The sequence below is a fragment of the Salvelinus sp. IW2-2015 genome, linkage group LG19 (assembly GCF_002910315.2).
Source record: "Salvelinus sp. IW2-2015 linkage group LG19, ASM291031v2, whole genome shotgun sequence".
Taxonomy (NCBI): domain Eukaryota; kingdom Metazoa; phylum Chordata; class Actinopteri; order Salmoniformes; family Salmonidae; genus Salvelinus; species Salvelinus sp. IW2-2015.
In genome coordinates, this window is record NC_036859.1 from 24140033 (window position 1) to 24156704 (window position 16672).

The 16672-nt window shown below is 39.5% G+C and overlaps 1 protein-coding gene across 1 annotated transcript in view; it reads right to left on the reverse strand.

Annotated features, from left to right (window-relative positions):
- Positions 1-13351, reverse strand: part of LOC111978942 (vasoactive intestinal polypeptide receptor 2-like) — a 55434-nt gene extending 42083 nt beyond the window's left edge. The window contains exon 1 of the mRNA XM_024009190.2: positions 12845-13351. Within this exon, the coding sequence (XP_023864958.1) occupies positions 12845-12895 (51 nt within the window). The 5' untranslated portion in view covers positions 12896-13351. The remainder of the gene's footprint in view (positions 1-12844) is intronic.
- Positions 13352-16672: the final 3321 nt, after the last annotated feature.

Here is a 16672-nt window from a genome sequence, read left to right on the forward strand (position 1 = left end):
TGTGAGAGAGTGTGTAAGTATGTTACCGACATGTTAGTCTCTTCAGGAGGAGTCAAGTGCAATACAAAGGTGATGATGGACTGAGTGTGAAGAACATAATAGTCAAACTGGTCAGTGTGCTGCAGGAAGAGAGTGGCTTGAAAACAAACTGTATGTCAGAATCAACTTTTGTTTCCCGTTAGTCTTTTTCTGCTAAACGCACCCAATCCCTGCCAGGAGAAACAAGTGGCATGTGTCAGAAAGGGTGAGAGCCACACAGTATGACACAGAGAGCGTGCCTCAGGGGGAACACACACACACAGTACGGCATCAGGCAGCAATGTCTATAAAAAGGCTACAGAAGCGTTAACAAACAATCAGGGGCACCAAGCGGAAGAGAACTCGCACTGGGTCAATGGGCCCTTAATGCTTTATCCCAAATGGCACCTTATACCCAACATAGTGCACTACTTTTGATAGTACAGTATATGGGGAATATGGGTCCATTTGGGACACAAATAATGACTGATATGACCCCTGGCCTCTGTTAAGGCAAACACACCTACTGTATCTACACTGACAGTCCAAAACGCATCCAAAGAAACTACATCGCACTGTGGAACTGACTGGCAACTGGTCCTTCTGATCGTGTCCCAAATGGTACCCTATTCCCTACATAGTGCACTACTTTTGCCCAGAGCCTTAAGGGCCCTGACCAAAAGTAGTGCACTACAAAGGGAATAGGATGTCATTTGGGACGCACATCTCCTTTCTCTCCTCTCCCTTCAGGCCGAGAGAAACCTTAAAATCAGTGTCGTCATTTTAAACAGAATGTTTCCCCTGGCTAGCTAGGATGGGCACTGAGGACACTGCTACCTTTCGTGAGTATGCGGTCTCGTGTGAGCAGAAATAATCACTCTGACTTGGGACTCTCACAGCGTTGCCCAAAATGGAAGAGATTGCCAGGTCAGTGGCTGGGGCATGCATCTCTGTGAGAGTTAGTGACTCACTCCTAGCATGCTAAAGGGCCTTTTAAATGAGGCTGCACTCAGCACTCAACCACTAATTACTGGTTTCACCCAGCGTCAACTCGGCTGTCACTACTAATGTGTGTGGCCTTAGTTATGTTAATGCAGCAATCCTATCTATTTTTTGCAAAACCAAATTTATTTTTTAAACGCTTCTTTGCTAAACCAAATTGTGGCAGACAGACATATTCATTGAAAGGCCATTGGTGTTGTAGGATATTGCTATGATTAATTTCTAGTATTCTGTCAGAGAAAGGAGATGCAGAGTAGATACATTCCAAATGTAATATATCTTAGTAAATGCAACTCAACGCAGACTTTCAGGCTAAAATGTGAAAGCCTAAACTTCTAATATTACTACTGTGTATCCCACAGCTGATTTTGTAACTAATGTTAAAAACACAAACACTGGGGACACACAGTAAGCCTCTGTAGCTTTTTATTTGATTATCCTTTATCCAATATTGTTATGAATCGAATTGCAGCATAATATGTTCCATACAATAATATCAAATAAAACCCTAATATTTACCTCTTTCCCCTAACAGATAAATCAGTGTCCAGTGATCCTGTTTAAAACGGTTTATATCTGTCTATAACCAGATGGACTTGTGAACCCAAGACTGGTATATAATATATAATAATATATGCCATTTAGTAGACGCTTTTATCCAAAGCGACTTACAGTCATGCATGCATTTTACGTATGGGTGGTCACTAACCCACTAACCCACTACCCACATACCGTATTCAATCTGTTATAATTTGATGAAAGGCAGTGTCTAGACCTTACTATTTTCAGGGCCAGATTAACAAACAGGCTCGCAGATCACGTGCCTCTAACTCCAGGGGTCTGCCAACCAAATGTTTTTTCGGGGGTTGTGGGCCTCATGGAGGTCGGGGACCCTCAGGTAGCAATATGATAGCAAATTAACTATAATCGCAGGAAACTAGCTTAAAAAATTCTAAATTTTCTCAGCCTCATGGCAAAATATGAACAATGCATGAGATGAGTGATAAAACAGACCATTTTTCTCTCTGAATCACAGCAAAAAGTGTAGAATAGCATTATAAAACTGAATTTTTTTTCAACATAAATTGTCTTGAAATGCAGGAAGTTAGCTGTTTTCCTGAAAAAAATCCCTCTCATCAATTAGATAACAGGGCACTGACTATTGAATGAGACAGAATTACTTTGTGTGTGACGGATCCAATGTACTTTATACTTGGGAGTCAAGAACATATCATTGCAATAAGCAACCACTTCAATGTCATATACAGGTTAATTGCGCATATGAGGCAGCTGTTGATCTTGATCTGTTGATTGAGTTACAAGATAATTATGAGCTTTTGCTAATGACCTGAAAAGAGTCCACTTGGAAATGAAAAGAGAAGGCCTATTACCACATCTGTTTTGGCAACAGTCTCTGTAGATGCCTACAGACAGTGCATACAAATTATGCTCAGATAGGTATTTCTGTACAGTACCATATGTCCTTCTTTTCATGTATTACAAAGGAAGCACTGCGTTGTATTAAACATTAATACCTACTGTATAGACAGCCTATATTATACATTTTATTTAACCTTTATTTAACGAGGCAAGTAGTTAAGAAAAAAATATTATTTACAATGACAGCCTACCCCAGACCAATTGTGCGCCACCCTATGGGACTCACAGTCACAGCTGGATGTGATACAGCCTGGATTTGAACCAGTGACTGTAGTGACACCTCTTGCACTGAGATGCAGTGCCTTAGACCGCTGTGCAACTCGGGAGCCCAAGAGCTTATCAAGAGCTTCCATACTTGGCTCAACATACAGTGCTTAAGTATTTCTAAGACATTACTCTACTGTATACAGATGGGCTGTACACACAAAATATGTATAGCTAGACAGACTCCATCTCTTATCTAGAGGTTCTGAAACTTTCCTCAAGTTTGTTCCTGCTTAGTCATTACATTTATTGAATTCAATGTATTAAATATATTGAATTCAATGTATTTCAGACAGTCCCACTCGTCAAAATTCTCAGTAGCTACTGAAATTGTTGAATCTCTATAACCCATATTAATATGGGATAAATGAATGATTATTCACTCTGCTCTGCTCACATCTGGTTGATGGAGAAGAAAAGTTATTACACATCAAATATTCAACCTATTTTGAGAGAAGGGGTTCATTTGCCCTGGCAAAAAGTCCTCTAGCACTTTCATGATACAGTACAGTTTCTTTCCCATGTTGCCCTAATTGCACCATAACAAACCAACAGTGATTAGGCTGGGGCACATAGGCTGTGTTTACACAGCCAGCCCAATTCTGATATTTTTTCCACTAATTGGTCTTTTCACATCAGATCTTTTTCAGAGCTACTCTGATTCATGAAAAGACCAATTAATAAACATGAAACATAACATAATACAGAACATTAATAGACAAGAACAGCTCAAGGACAGAACTACATATAATTTAAAAACGGCACACATATCTATACATACACACAATATCTAGGTCAAATACGGGAGAATCTGTTTTTTGAAACTAGGTTTGATGTTTATTTGAGCAATATGAGATGGAAGGAAGTTCATTGCAATAATAGCTCTATATAATAATGTACACTTTCTTGAATTTGTTCTGGATTTGGGGACTGTGAAAAGACCCCTGGTGGCATGTCTGGTGGGGTAAGTGTGTGTCAGAGCTGTGTGTAAGTTGACTATGCAAACAATTTTTATATTTCAGCACATTAATGTTTCTTATAAAAAGAAGAAGCGATGGAGTCAGTCTCTCCTCAACTCTTAGCCAAGAGAGCCTAGCATGCATAGTATTTATATTATGATTACAATGAAGAGCAAGACCTGCCGCTCTGTTCTGGGCCAGCTGCAGCTTAATTAGGTCTTTCTTTGCAGCACTTGATCACATGACATGACAATAATCAAGATAAGACAAAACTAGAGCCTGCAGGACTTGCTTTTGGAGTGTGGTGTCAAAAAAGAAGAGTAACTCTATGGACAGACCTCTCCCCATCGTTACAACTATTGAATCTATATGTTTTTACCATGGCAGTTTACAATATAAGGTAACACCAAGTAATTTAGTCTCCTCAACTTGTTCAACAGCCACACCATTCATTACCAGATTCAGCTGAGGTCTAGAGCTTAGGGAATGATTTGTAGCAAATACAATGCTCTTAGTTTTAGAGATGTTCAGGACCAGTTTATTACTGGCCACCCATTCCAAAACTGACTGCACCTCCTTGTTAAGGGTTTCAGTGACTTCATTAACTGTGGTTTCTGACATGCATATGGTTGAATCATCAGCATACATGGACACACAGGCCAGTGTTAGAACCAGTAAATGACTTTGGCTTCCCTCCAGGCCTGAGGACAAAGACATTCCTCTAGGCTTTGATATGACAGATAGGAGTGGCTATAGAGTCAGCTACCATCCAAGTTGTCAATGCCAGGAGGTTTGTCATTATTGATCAATATCAATAATTTTTTCCACCTCTCCCACACTAACTTTACAAAATTCCAACGTGCAATGCTTTTTGTTCATTATTCATTTTTTTATGCATGAGTATGATGGCTCACTGTTCATTGTTGGCATTTCCTGCCTAATTTTGCCCACTTTGCCAATGAAGTAATCATTAAAATAATTGGCAACATCAAATGGTTTTGTGATTAATAAGCCATCTGATTCGATTAAAGATTGAGTTGAATTCGTCTTTCTGCCCATAATTTAAATTTAAAGTACTCCAAAGTTTTTTTCCATCATTCATTATATCATTGATCTTGGCWTAATACATAATACCGTTTCTTCTTCTTTTTGTTGAGTTTAGTCACATAATTTCTCAACTTGCATTAAGTCAGCCAGTCAGATGTGCAGCCAGATTCCTTTGCCCCAWCTCTTTCAACCATATAGTTTTTCAATTCCTCATCAATCCATGGAGCCGTAACTGTTCTAACAGTCCGTTTCTTAACAGGTSCATGTTTATCAATAATTGGAAGAAGCAATTTAATAAATTCATCAAGTAAAGCTTCTGGATGCTCCTTATTAATCACATCAGACCAACAAATATTTTTAACATCATCCACATAAGAGTCACAGCAAAATATTCTGTATGATCTCTTATACASTATTTTAGGCACAGCTTTTGTAACTTTTGATTTCCGGGCAGTGMTGTGTATTCATGGATGCCAAGGGAAGCCAGGCTTCCCCAAATATTTCACCAATAAATAAATACAATTATAATTAATTTCTCTTAGTATCTCTCTGTTTTCATAATATTCCGTCAATTCGCAAGTGGCTGAAATCATCTGAGCAAGGGAAACAGCGCCCGTCTGTCTCAGTATGGGAACCCATGTATCTGATACTGTCTGGACCAAAAGAGTATAACTTTTTGCAGCCGTAYCATTTGATTGATTGATGCCAGCAAGCATTTGGCTCCCCTTGAAAAAACATTTTATAAAATAATTAGCTTAACTCAACTGTGAGTTGTGCTGGTGCAGCAAAACACCCCCCAAGGGAGGCCAGTTTGGATTTGGCTTCAGACCAATCAAATGACTTCCTTTGCAAAACGTCATTTTCAGAAAAAAGTTTCTYGTCTGCTTGTGTTGATGTCCTACAGTAGCTAGCCTGCCAAATCGTCCCTTTCCTAAGCCATGGATGGAGATTGGGATTTTAACTTGTGTTTTTGACTTAATTCTCTGTACAGGCCAATGCCGATTCTGATCTACCTTTAACTAAATATGTTGTGCCACTGGCCTGAGATGATTGAAGTTCAATACGTAGCCTAGATGTAGCCTGGTTGGCTCACATAAACTAGCTAGCTAGCTAGCTAGCTAGCTAGCTATCTAACATAGCTGGTTCATTGTTGCCCATGCAAGGAAGTCAGGCTAGCAAGCATTTTAGCTATGACAACAAAAACTAAAAGTGTACTGTTTGACAGAGCCAGTGGCGACCCGCCATTCAGGGCAGGTGGGGTAGAGCCCACCTGTTTAGCATGTTTTGCATGTTATTTTCGCATTAATACGTGTCACATATCAGTTTGCAAACAATGAAAAAAAGAAAATAATTGAGTTAAAAAAGCTGTATTTTCTTGAGTAAGGCAACTCCAAAATGCTGSCGTTTCAGCCTAGCTCAGTGCTTTCCGTGGGAGTGGGGCAGCCAGAGGAAAATATTGAGTGTATGGGTTGGTAATGTTCTCTAGTTGCGCCGTGATTGGCTCAGTGGTCTGTCACTCATGAGGACATTACGTCACCGCCAAATCTATGGGGAGAGCTCAAAAATTCAAACCCCTTGGGTGCTGCCATGGAGTTACATTAGAAGTGCCCATCCAAGAAGCCTCAAAGTCATTGGCCACAGATAAAATGACATCAAATCACGTTAAATACAGTGCCTTCGGAAAGTATTCAGACCCTTTGACTTTTCCACATTTTGTTACGTTACAGCCTTATTCTAAAAACATTTTTTTTTTATCTCTCAATCTACACACAATACCCCACAATGACAAAGCAAAAACAGATTTTTAGTATAAATAAAAAAATATCACATTCACGTAAGTATTCAGACCCTTTACTCAGTACTTTGTTGAAGCACCTTTGGTAGCGATTACAGCCTCGGGTATAATACCTTGGGTATGACGCTACAAGCTTGGCGCACCTGTATTTTGGGAGTTTCACCCATTTTTCTCTGCAGATCCTCTCAAGCACTGTCAGGTTGGATGGGGAGTGTTGCTGCAAAGCTATTTTCAGGTATCTCCAGAGATAGATCAGGTTCAAGTCTGGGGTCTGGCTGGGCCACTCAAGGATATTCAGAGACTTGTCCCGAAGCCACTCCTGCATTGTCCTAGCTGTGTGCTTAGGGTCATTGTKCTGTTGGAAGGTAAAACTTTGCCCCAGTCTGAGGTCCTGAGCGCTATGGAGCAGGTTTTCATTAAGGATCTCTCTGTACTTTGCTCTGTTCATCTTTGCCTTGATCCTGACTAGTCTCCCAGTCCATGCCGCTGAAAAACATCCTCAGAGCATGATGCTGCCACCACCATAGGGATGGTGCCAGGTTTCCTCCAGGCGTGACACTTGGKATTCAGGCCAAATAGTTCAATCTTGGTTTCATCAGACCAGAGAATTGTGTTTCTCATGGTCTGGGAGTCTTTAGGTGCCTTTTGGCAAACTCCAAGCGGGCTATCATGTGCCTTTTACTGAGGAGTGGCTTCCATCTGGCCACTCTATCATAAAGGCCTGATTGGTGGAGTGCTGCAGAGATGGTTCTCCCATCTCCACAAAGGAACTCTAGAGCTCTGTCAGAGTGACCATTGGGTTCTTGGTCACCTCCCTGACCAAGGCCCTTCTCCCCGATTGCTCAGTTTGGCCAGGTGGCCAGCTCTAGAAAGGGTCTTGYTGGTTCCAAATGTCTTCCATTAAAGAATGATGGAGGCCACTGTGTTCTTGGGGACCTTCGATGCTGCAGAAATGTTTGAGTACCCTTCCCCAGATCTGTGCCTTGACACAATCCTGTCTTGGAGCTCTACGGACAATTCCTTCAACCTCATGGCTTTGTTTTTGCTCTGACATGCACTGTCAACTGTGGGACCTTATATAGACAAGTGTGTGCATTTCCAAATCATTTCCAAATCATGTCCAATCAACTGAATTTACCACAGGTGAACTCCAATTTAAGAAACATCTAAAGGACATCTATTCAGTGGAGTGCATGTGTGGTCCATGTCTGGGTTTAAGGGTCTCTTTTCCAAGCTTAAAAAGGATAAACTTTCAACATTGGCCACGCTTTCAATCCAGCATGACTTCTGCCACATTCAAAACAACTGGAAACTCGGAACTGGGAAATCTCAGACTTTAGTGAGTTCAAGACAACAACAAAAAACGAGCTCCGACTGGGAAAATAAGTTTTGAAAGAATTCCAAGTCTAGAGCTCCGACCTGAAGATTACTAACATCATAATTCGACATTGTTTTTTTGTTGTTGTTCCCAGTTGTCTTGAAAGCACAATAAATCCAGAGAATGACAGACTTTGATGTCAAAGTTTGATGACAAAACTTGCCCTCAAATTACCACTGTGTCACCTTCCTGTTGAAGTGAGCACAGCAAAACAATGTGAGTCCAAAAATATATTGTATGCTGATGCATGTAATATGCCAGGGAGATATGTATAATGTAGCTTAGAAAGTAATACTAAGTGTATGTTGTATAGTAAGCTGTTAGTAGCCCATGTGCCTCACCCTAATAATTCAGTCCCTTTTCCCCTCATCATTTAGCCTACTGTTCTGACTTGGTGGTACACATGTAGCCTATAGCCTGTTTTAGAGAAATGTCATCATCAAATATTGTAAGAGCTTTCATTGTCTGCTTATATGCCCCCTTTAGTTATCCTGRGGTTCTGACTTGGTGTACAGGGAGAATACTGGAAGAACAGCCCATTCTATCACTGTGCATTTCAAAAGTGCTGAACAAATAGTTATATTGACTACGTCTGTCCTAGCTCATGTCTTAATCGAAAATACGGATTGCCTCTTWTCCGCTCAACGTCCTGTTATGTCATAGTTTGTACATCTCAATTGTCAATAGGAACCACATTTGTTTAAACAAGTCAGCCATATRAGCTATGTTTTTTTTAAAGGCAGTAAATGAGGCTGAATGAACTGTTTCYCTGCCAGACAAGGCTACGCTGATAGCCATGTGTTGCGGTGGTAAGGTGTTGGGACGGTTGTTGGGACTCTGCTGTTGGGACAGCTTTATGTAGGCCCTAACAGTTTATGGGCACCGTTTTTTTTCACCATTATCCTCCAAAAAATGTATTGTTAATGTTGTGTTGTGTAGTGGCTTTGCTGGCATGCATCTAAAAATGTTTTAGTTTGCCCCACAAAGATTTACATACTAAAATCTCCACTGGACAGAGCCATAGACCATTTTGCCAACATGAAGAGAGGAGGATGGCATTGACGTTGAACTAGTCTACAAATACTGTAGGGTGAGTCAACATTTTTTGCTTTACTTGAGGGCGAACACACCCACACACAGACATACATACAGTTGAAGTCGGAYGTTTACATACACCTTAGCCAAATACATTTAAACTCAGTTTTTCACAATTCCTGACATTTAATCCAAGTAAAAATTCKAWTTTATGTCCGTTAGGATCACCACTTTATTTTAAGAATGTGAAATGTCAGAATAATAGTAGAGAGAATGATTTATTTCAGCTTTTATTTCTTTCATCACATWCCCAGTGGGTCAGAYGTTTACATACACTCAATTAGTATTTGGTAGCATTGCCTTTGTTTAACTTGGGTCAAACATTTTGGGTAGCCTTCCACAAGCTTCTCACAATTAGTTGGGTGAATTTTGGCCCATTCCTCCTGACAGAGCTGGTGTAACCGAGTCAGGTTTGTAGGACTCCTTGCTCGCACATGCTTTTTCAGTTCRGCACACAAATTTTCTACAGGATTTAGGTCAGGGCTTTGTGATGGCCATTCCAATACCTTGACTCTGTTGTCRTTAAGCCATTTTGTCACAACTTTGGAAGTACGCTTGGGGTCATTGTCCACTTGGAAGACCCATTTGCAACCAAGCTTTAACTTCCTGACTGATGTCTTGAGATGTTGCTTCAATATATCCACATCATTTTCCATCTTCATGATGCCATCTATTTTGTGCAGTGCACCAGTCCCTCCTGCAGCAAAGCACCCCCACAACATGATGCTGCCACCCCCGTGCTTCACGGTTGGAATGGTGTTCTTCGGCTTGCAAGCCTCCCCCTTTTTCCTCCAACAATAATGATGGTCATTATGACCAAACAGTTCTATTTTTGTTTCATCAGACCAGAGGATATTTCTCCAAAAAGTACGGTCTTTGTCCCCATGTGCAGTTGCAAACTGTTTTGGAGCAGTTCCTTGCTGAGCGGCCTTTCAGGTTATGTCGATATAGGACTCGTTTACCTGTGGATGTAGATACTTTTGTACCCGTTTCCTCCAGCATCTTCACAGGGTCCTTTGCTGTMGTTCTGGGATTGATTTGCACTTTTTGCACCAAAGTACATTCATCTCTAGGAGACAGAACGCGTCTCCTCCCTGAGCGGTATGACGGCTGCGTGGTCTCATGGAGTTTATACTTGCGTACTATTGTTTGTACAGATGAACGTGGTACCTTCAGGCATTTGGAAATTGCTCCCAAGGATGAACCAGCCTTGTGGCGGTCTACAATTGGTTTTCTGAGGTCTTGGCTGATTTCTTTTGATTTTCCCATGATGTCAAGCAAAGAGGCACTGAGTTTGAAGGTAGGCCTTGAAATACATACACAGGTACACCTCCAATTGAATCAATTGATGTCAATTAGCCTATCAGAAGCATGATATTTAGCAACATTGATTGGACTAAATAGTTTTGTTGTATCTTTAAGTTTGTTTTCAGTGTATTAAACTAAACATATATAGCCTTGTTGATTTGATGTTTAAATGATTAAGTTGAAATGGTGCTGGAATAGCGGAGGCAGCGCTCCTGTTGTCTTTGTGCTGACTTGCAGTAACTCCTTGGTTCTAAATCAGTAGTTGTTTAGTAAACTGTCGAAAACATTAACTTGCTTGACCATATACCTGTTTGAATGCAATATTTGCTTTGTGGACTTCAGCGGACAGATGAGGCTTTCCGGTTTTGWGATGAAARAAACAAACGTGTAGTTGAATTTATTCGGCCACTGTGTGACTGTTGTCTTTTTGTTGTCATGGCCTTATTGTATTCACGGTGGCGTATGAATTTATGGTTATAGAGCAAACAATGCAATTATCACAACATAGGTTGCATATGGCTTTTTTAATGGCTTGGCTTATACAGCTCTAGAACAAAGTTCTACAGTATTAGTAAAAATGTAATCAATACATGTGGATGATCTTGTCCCTGTAGTGTCTGTAAACACCATGGTAGGTTGATTAATAACCTGAACCAGATTATAGGCACTGGTTACTGTGAAACGATTCCTCTTGAGCGGACAGATATTCAGGTCCCCAAGATAGTAAACATCTGTGTTTGCATCATATATACTATCAAGCATTTCACACACATTACTTAGATACTGACTGTTAGCACTTGGTGGCCTATAGCAACACCCCAAAATAATAGGCTTTAGATGAGGCAGGTGAACCTGCAACCACAGCACTTCAATAACACTTGACGTGKGATCTTTCTAAGCATTAKAGGGATATGGCTCTGAACATATAGAGCAACACCTCCCCAATAAGCATTCCTGTCTCTTCTATAGATGTTATATCCTTGTATTGATACTGRTGTATCATCAAACGAATTATCTAAGTCTCAGAAATGGCTAATATATAAATGTTATCTAATGTTAGCAAGTTATTGATTTCTTTAACCTTATTTCTAAGGCTACATATATTAATATGGGCTATTTTCAGCCCTTTCCTGGGTAYCTCCTCTGAGATAGACATAGTCTGGAGCGTTTCAGGTGACCCATATTATTTGTGCCTCCAAACAATGTAAAAATCGAAGTCTATACCTATAAAAGTCTGTAAGACTATGCAGACAGTAGAGTCAGACTGTCCTATTTAACACATTTTTCAGAGGTTAACAACATCCTGTGTGAAAGGCATTCTATCATAGAGTTGCATATAGAATCTGTTTGGGTTCTACTTTCCACGTTGTTGCAGAATATGGTTAAAAATAGCTGTATTTCACTCTCACGAGTCAAATCATTACATCAGAATCCACTGCATCATAGCTCACACCGAACAGTTGTTATATCTTGTTCTGATGGGTATAAGCTTATTATATGCACTATAGGACCAGGCATCCATTCACACCTGTGTCCCATTTACTCTGCCACACATTGGGGGCACAGGCAACATAAGCACAGCAATGGGTAAATTCAGAGCATCCCGTGAGGGGAGGATGATGAGGATGCTATTTAGCGGAAATATGAAATTACCTAGACTATCATTTGCCCTGTAAAGAGCACTCCAATGARAGATTCATGGCAAAATGAGATCTTGATGCTTTGAATAGCACAAGCCTATTCATTACTGCTACAGCTGTAGGATCTTAATGTGATCACCCTGTTGTAGAACTTTCCTGCASTGCAGGAATTGTAAAAGTTGTAGTCTATTTGAGGTTTAAAAAAACTTCTGACGTTTGGAATGTCCACTGACATTTTTTACTTGATTTTCTCTTAAGAAAAATATATCAACCCCTATAAAAATMTATATTAATTAGACTCCACATAATAATTAAAATGTTCTGTTGCTGCAGGATTATTTTCCTGCTGTAGCAAACTGGCTCAAATTAAGATCCTACATCTGCCTGTGTTTATACCATATCTCTTTGACTGTGAAAAATGCTGCATGCTTAAATCAAGAGTTCAACTTCTGTAAACTGCAGAGAGCAAATTGGTGTAATAAATGAGAGTAAACAAGTAGAACATTGTACCCTAGGCTACCCTATATGGACAAAAACCTCTTCTTACCAAATCCATCCATCGTAATGCCACACATTTGTTAGTTTATATTTTCAAGCAATAGAAAGCTTCATCCTTGTGCACATTTTATCATCATGCATTTTTTTAACCTTTATTTAACTAGGCAAGTCAGTTAATATTAAGAACAAATTCTTTTTTTCAATGACGGCCTAGGAACAGTGGGTTAACTGCCTGTTCAGCGGCAGAACGACAGATTTGTACCTTGTCAGCTCGGGGATTCAAACTTTCAACCTTTAGTTTACTAGTCCAACGCTCTAACCACTAGACTACCCTGCCGCACCGGGGGATAGGCCTAACACAAAACGAAATATACAGTAAAAGTACTGTTGTAGTACTTACCACTGACAGACACGTTGATAAAGACAGAATAAAAACAATCAAACTTCTCATATTTAATTCATTGGTCGCCTGCCGGACTTCATTGACGAGAGGTCACAATCCCATTCAAGTGACTAAAAGGGTTTTTATGAAGAAGAAAAAAATCCAATATTCCAGGTTAAAGATAATTAAAACCAACTATGAAGTTAGTTGAAGGAATGAACCTTGAAAGGCTTTGATTTGTCAAATCCAAATACTTGATAAAGAGAGAAACACGCACTGCTTGGTTGTCCGCGCGCAATGTTTTGGCATCACTTGGCACTTCGTCTGGTCTTTGGGAAGAAGTCACAGGTCTGCAGCAGCCGTGTCAAATATTACATTGAAAGCTTTACTAAGTCCCGAATCACCGAACTGAGGCTCAAATGCAGAAATTCCGTTTCCCTGAAGCCATCGAACCAGAGTACCATCTGCACGTACGGGACAATTGTGTGCTGGTAGGCTACAGCAGCACTGGCGTCCGTGGAGGGATGCTTTCTCCTTATGAACTTTGAAATGACTGAAGCCAGCTCTGTGCTGTTACGCAAGTCAAAAAACCCGTGAATTATATTGACCTATTGGAGCACATGTTATGCTATTACCGTGTTAGTATGGAGGGTGATCCGTGCCATTACGAAAATGCTTAAATGCTCAATTGAAATGTAAAATTATAAATGCATTTATATGTTCATATCAGTATGTATGATTCATGACACAATGAAATTCTAATGTTAAAAAGAAAATTMAAAATGGCTAATTTAATATTGGAAATGGTTCATGGAAATTCTAAATTAAAATGGGAAATGGAAAACAGAAAATGGCAAATGGTTAACAGAAAATGGTAAAAAGAATTTGCAAAGTGAAATGGAAAATGGCTATTTTCATTTTCAAATTGCCCAATTTAGCATTTTCTCTTTTTATTTTAAACGTTTATTTAAATTGCTTCCTGGAGGCCTTAYCCAGAGAGCAACAGGACACCACCATGAGGTAATGCATCCTATGTGCATTGATTTTAGACTAGTGTAACTGACATGTTTCAAACCTGGTGTGCTGTACACCAGAAGAACATTTTAGCCTGCCAAGCCAAAACCTAGGCAATTTAGCTTGGGGAGCTAATGCAATTTGTCTGGTCCCTGGCAAAGTTACTCAACATTAGGCAAAGTTACTCATCACATGGTCACAAATCACTTCTTCCTGGTTACTTGTTTGCATGATGAGTAACCTTARTTGATACCTGAAGAGTTGCATTGGCTATAGGCTTTGGTTTAGCAGGCTAATGTGCTCTTCTGATGTGCAGAATAGCCTTGTTTGAACCCTGTCAGTCATATTTGTTTCGTGGCTCAGCTGGGTCTCTGTGAGGAAGAGGTCAAAAGATGGTGAATCTTGACTGAGGTGGTTCAGTTACCACACATGCATGATGAGTAGGCCCTACCTTGTCTGAGACCTGAAGAGTTGCATTGGCTCCGTGAGTCAATTGCTAGGCTTCAGTTTAACAGGCCTATGCTTTTCTGGTACACAGGAGACCTGTTTACACTAGTCTAAAATCAATGTACAGAGAGCCCGCCATGGCTAGGATGTACTATTACATAGGGGTGTGTTGCTCTCTTGGTTCACYCCTCCAAGAAGCAATTTGTATACACTTTTGAAAATGAGAAAATGCTTAATTGGGTAGTTGGAAAATGAAAACAGACACTTTAAATTTCATTTTGCACATTGCATTTACAATTTTCTGTTTACCATTTGGCTTTTCAATTAACCATTTTCTATTTTCATTTTAACTTTGCAATTTAATTGTGGCATGACTCATGCACACTAATATGAAAAGAAAAATCAATTTCTKATTTTCTCATTCAGCATTTAAGGCAATGCTTTTTCAAACTGGCACTGTTAACCCTCAATATGCCAGATCATATGTGAGAAAAAAAATTGATATTTTCAAATATAAAAGCCATCATGTTTATTCACAGAGGAGGATGCATTTCATTGCTCAATTTCATAGCGTCGATGAAATGTATCCCCATATTTTGCAATCGATTCCACTCCACAGAGGCAGATGAGTGTTCTGTTTGTGTGACCTGGACTAATCTCTAATATGATTGGTTTGACCCAGGTGGAGAACCTGGATATCAGAAGATGCACACATTTTCTCCAGTGGTAAAGGATGCAGTARAAAGGGAGGTTATTTCATTTGAAGGCTTGTCAACAGTCAGCACATCTAGACACCAGGGGGACATTTCAGTCATTTCACAAGTTTGTTTCTTTGAAGTGGAGCGCTTTTCATTGAAAAACTCCAAAAGAGCTGAACAGGTAGACAAGACACTAACCTTACATCAGTCACCATAAAAAAAAGGAATCCTAAATGCCTGACCAACCACCTTGCATTGGTTGAATTTCAATTTGAAGACTTTGTTGGCATTCGATTCAATGCTCTAATTTAAACACCTGTCTGTCAATTGCATGGGGACTCTGGAATGGCTCCATTAACTGTGCTGTATTTGTAATGTCCAAAATAGTCCCCCCCCCCCTCACAAAAAAGACAAGATGTGAGCATGAAAGAGAACATTCAATCAACTAAAGGTTAGCCAGTCTGTAACCCACTGAAGGCTCAAACATAGAACTACACAAATTCTCCAAACTTTGTGTGTTATCTAATGTTTATTTTATACACGTAATTAAGCACTTATAAGTTATAAATCACAGGAGGCCCAAAAAGTAAGATAGAGTAAGTTCAGTGAGTGGAATCAAATAAACTGCTGTTATTCTGTTGGATGGCATTTCCCCACTGAAAAACAAGAAAGAAACAAAATACAAAACCATAAGAAGGAGCTCAATGCCATAATGACAAATAAATAATTAGTTGTAGTGCTTGATGGGACAACATTAAATCCAAACACCTGTTACTATAACAACAGCTATTTCTTAACAACATACAGTGGGGTCCAAAATTATTGACACCCTTAATAAARATGAGCAATAATGACTGTATAAAATAAATAATTTAAATACTGAGGTATATTGTAATGCTCCAAAACATTTTGAAATTTTATTATTTTATAAGCCTACTAAGAAAATTGCTCAGAGAAAGAGATTGTAACGTTCTTCGTCGGGAGAAAGTGAGGAGAACCAAGATYCAGCGTGGTAAGTATCCATTTTAATAAGGATACTTGAAACAACAAACAAAAACAATAAACCGACAAATGAACGAAAACGAAACAGTCCCATATAGTTAACACGAACACAGGAACACAGTAATAGGAACAATCACCCACAACCCAAAACAGGCTACCTAAATATGGTTCCCAATCAGAGACAACGACTAACACCTGCCTCTGATTGAGAACCATATCAGGCCAAACACATAGAAATAGACAAACTAGACATACAACATAGAATGCCCACTCAGATCACACCCTGACCAAWCAAAACATAGAAACATACAAAGCAAACTATGGTCAGGGCGTGACAGAGATTTTGTGTAACAATAAATGTTTTTTGTTTTTTTTTCATAAAAAGGTAGGGGTCAAAATTATTGACACCCCTAAAGATTCTTAAAAATMACTTGTTGGATGCATTTGCTGTTAGTTTTGGTTTTTCAGATAATTTTGTGCCAAATAGAAATTAGTGGTTAAAAATGTATTGTGTCATTTTGGAGTCACTTTTATTGTAAATAAGAGTATGATATGTTTCTAAACACTTCTACATTAATGTGGATGCTACCATGATTACTGATAATCCTGAATGTATCGTGAATAAGGATGAGTAAAGAAGTTACAACGAGTAAAGAAGGGTCAAAGATCATATCCCCAAGACATA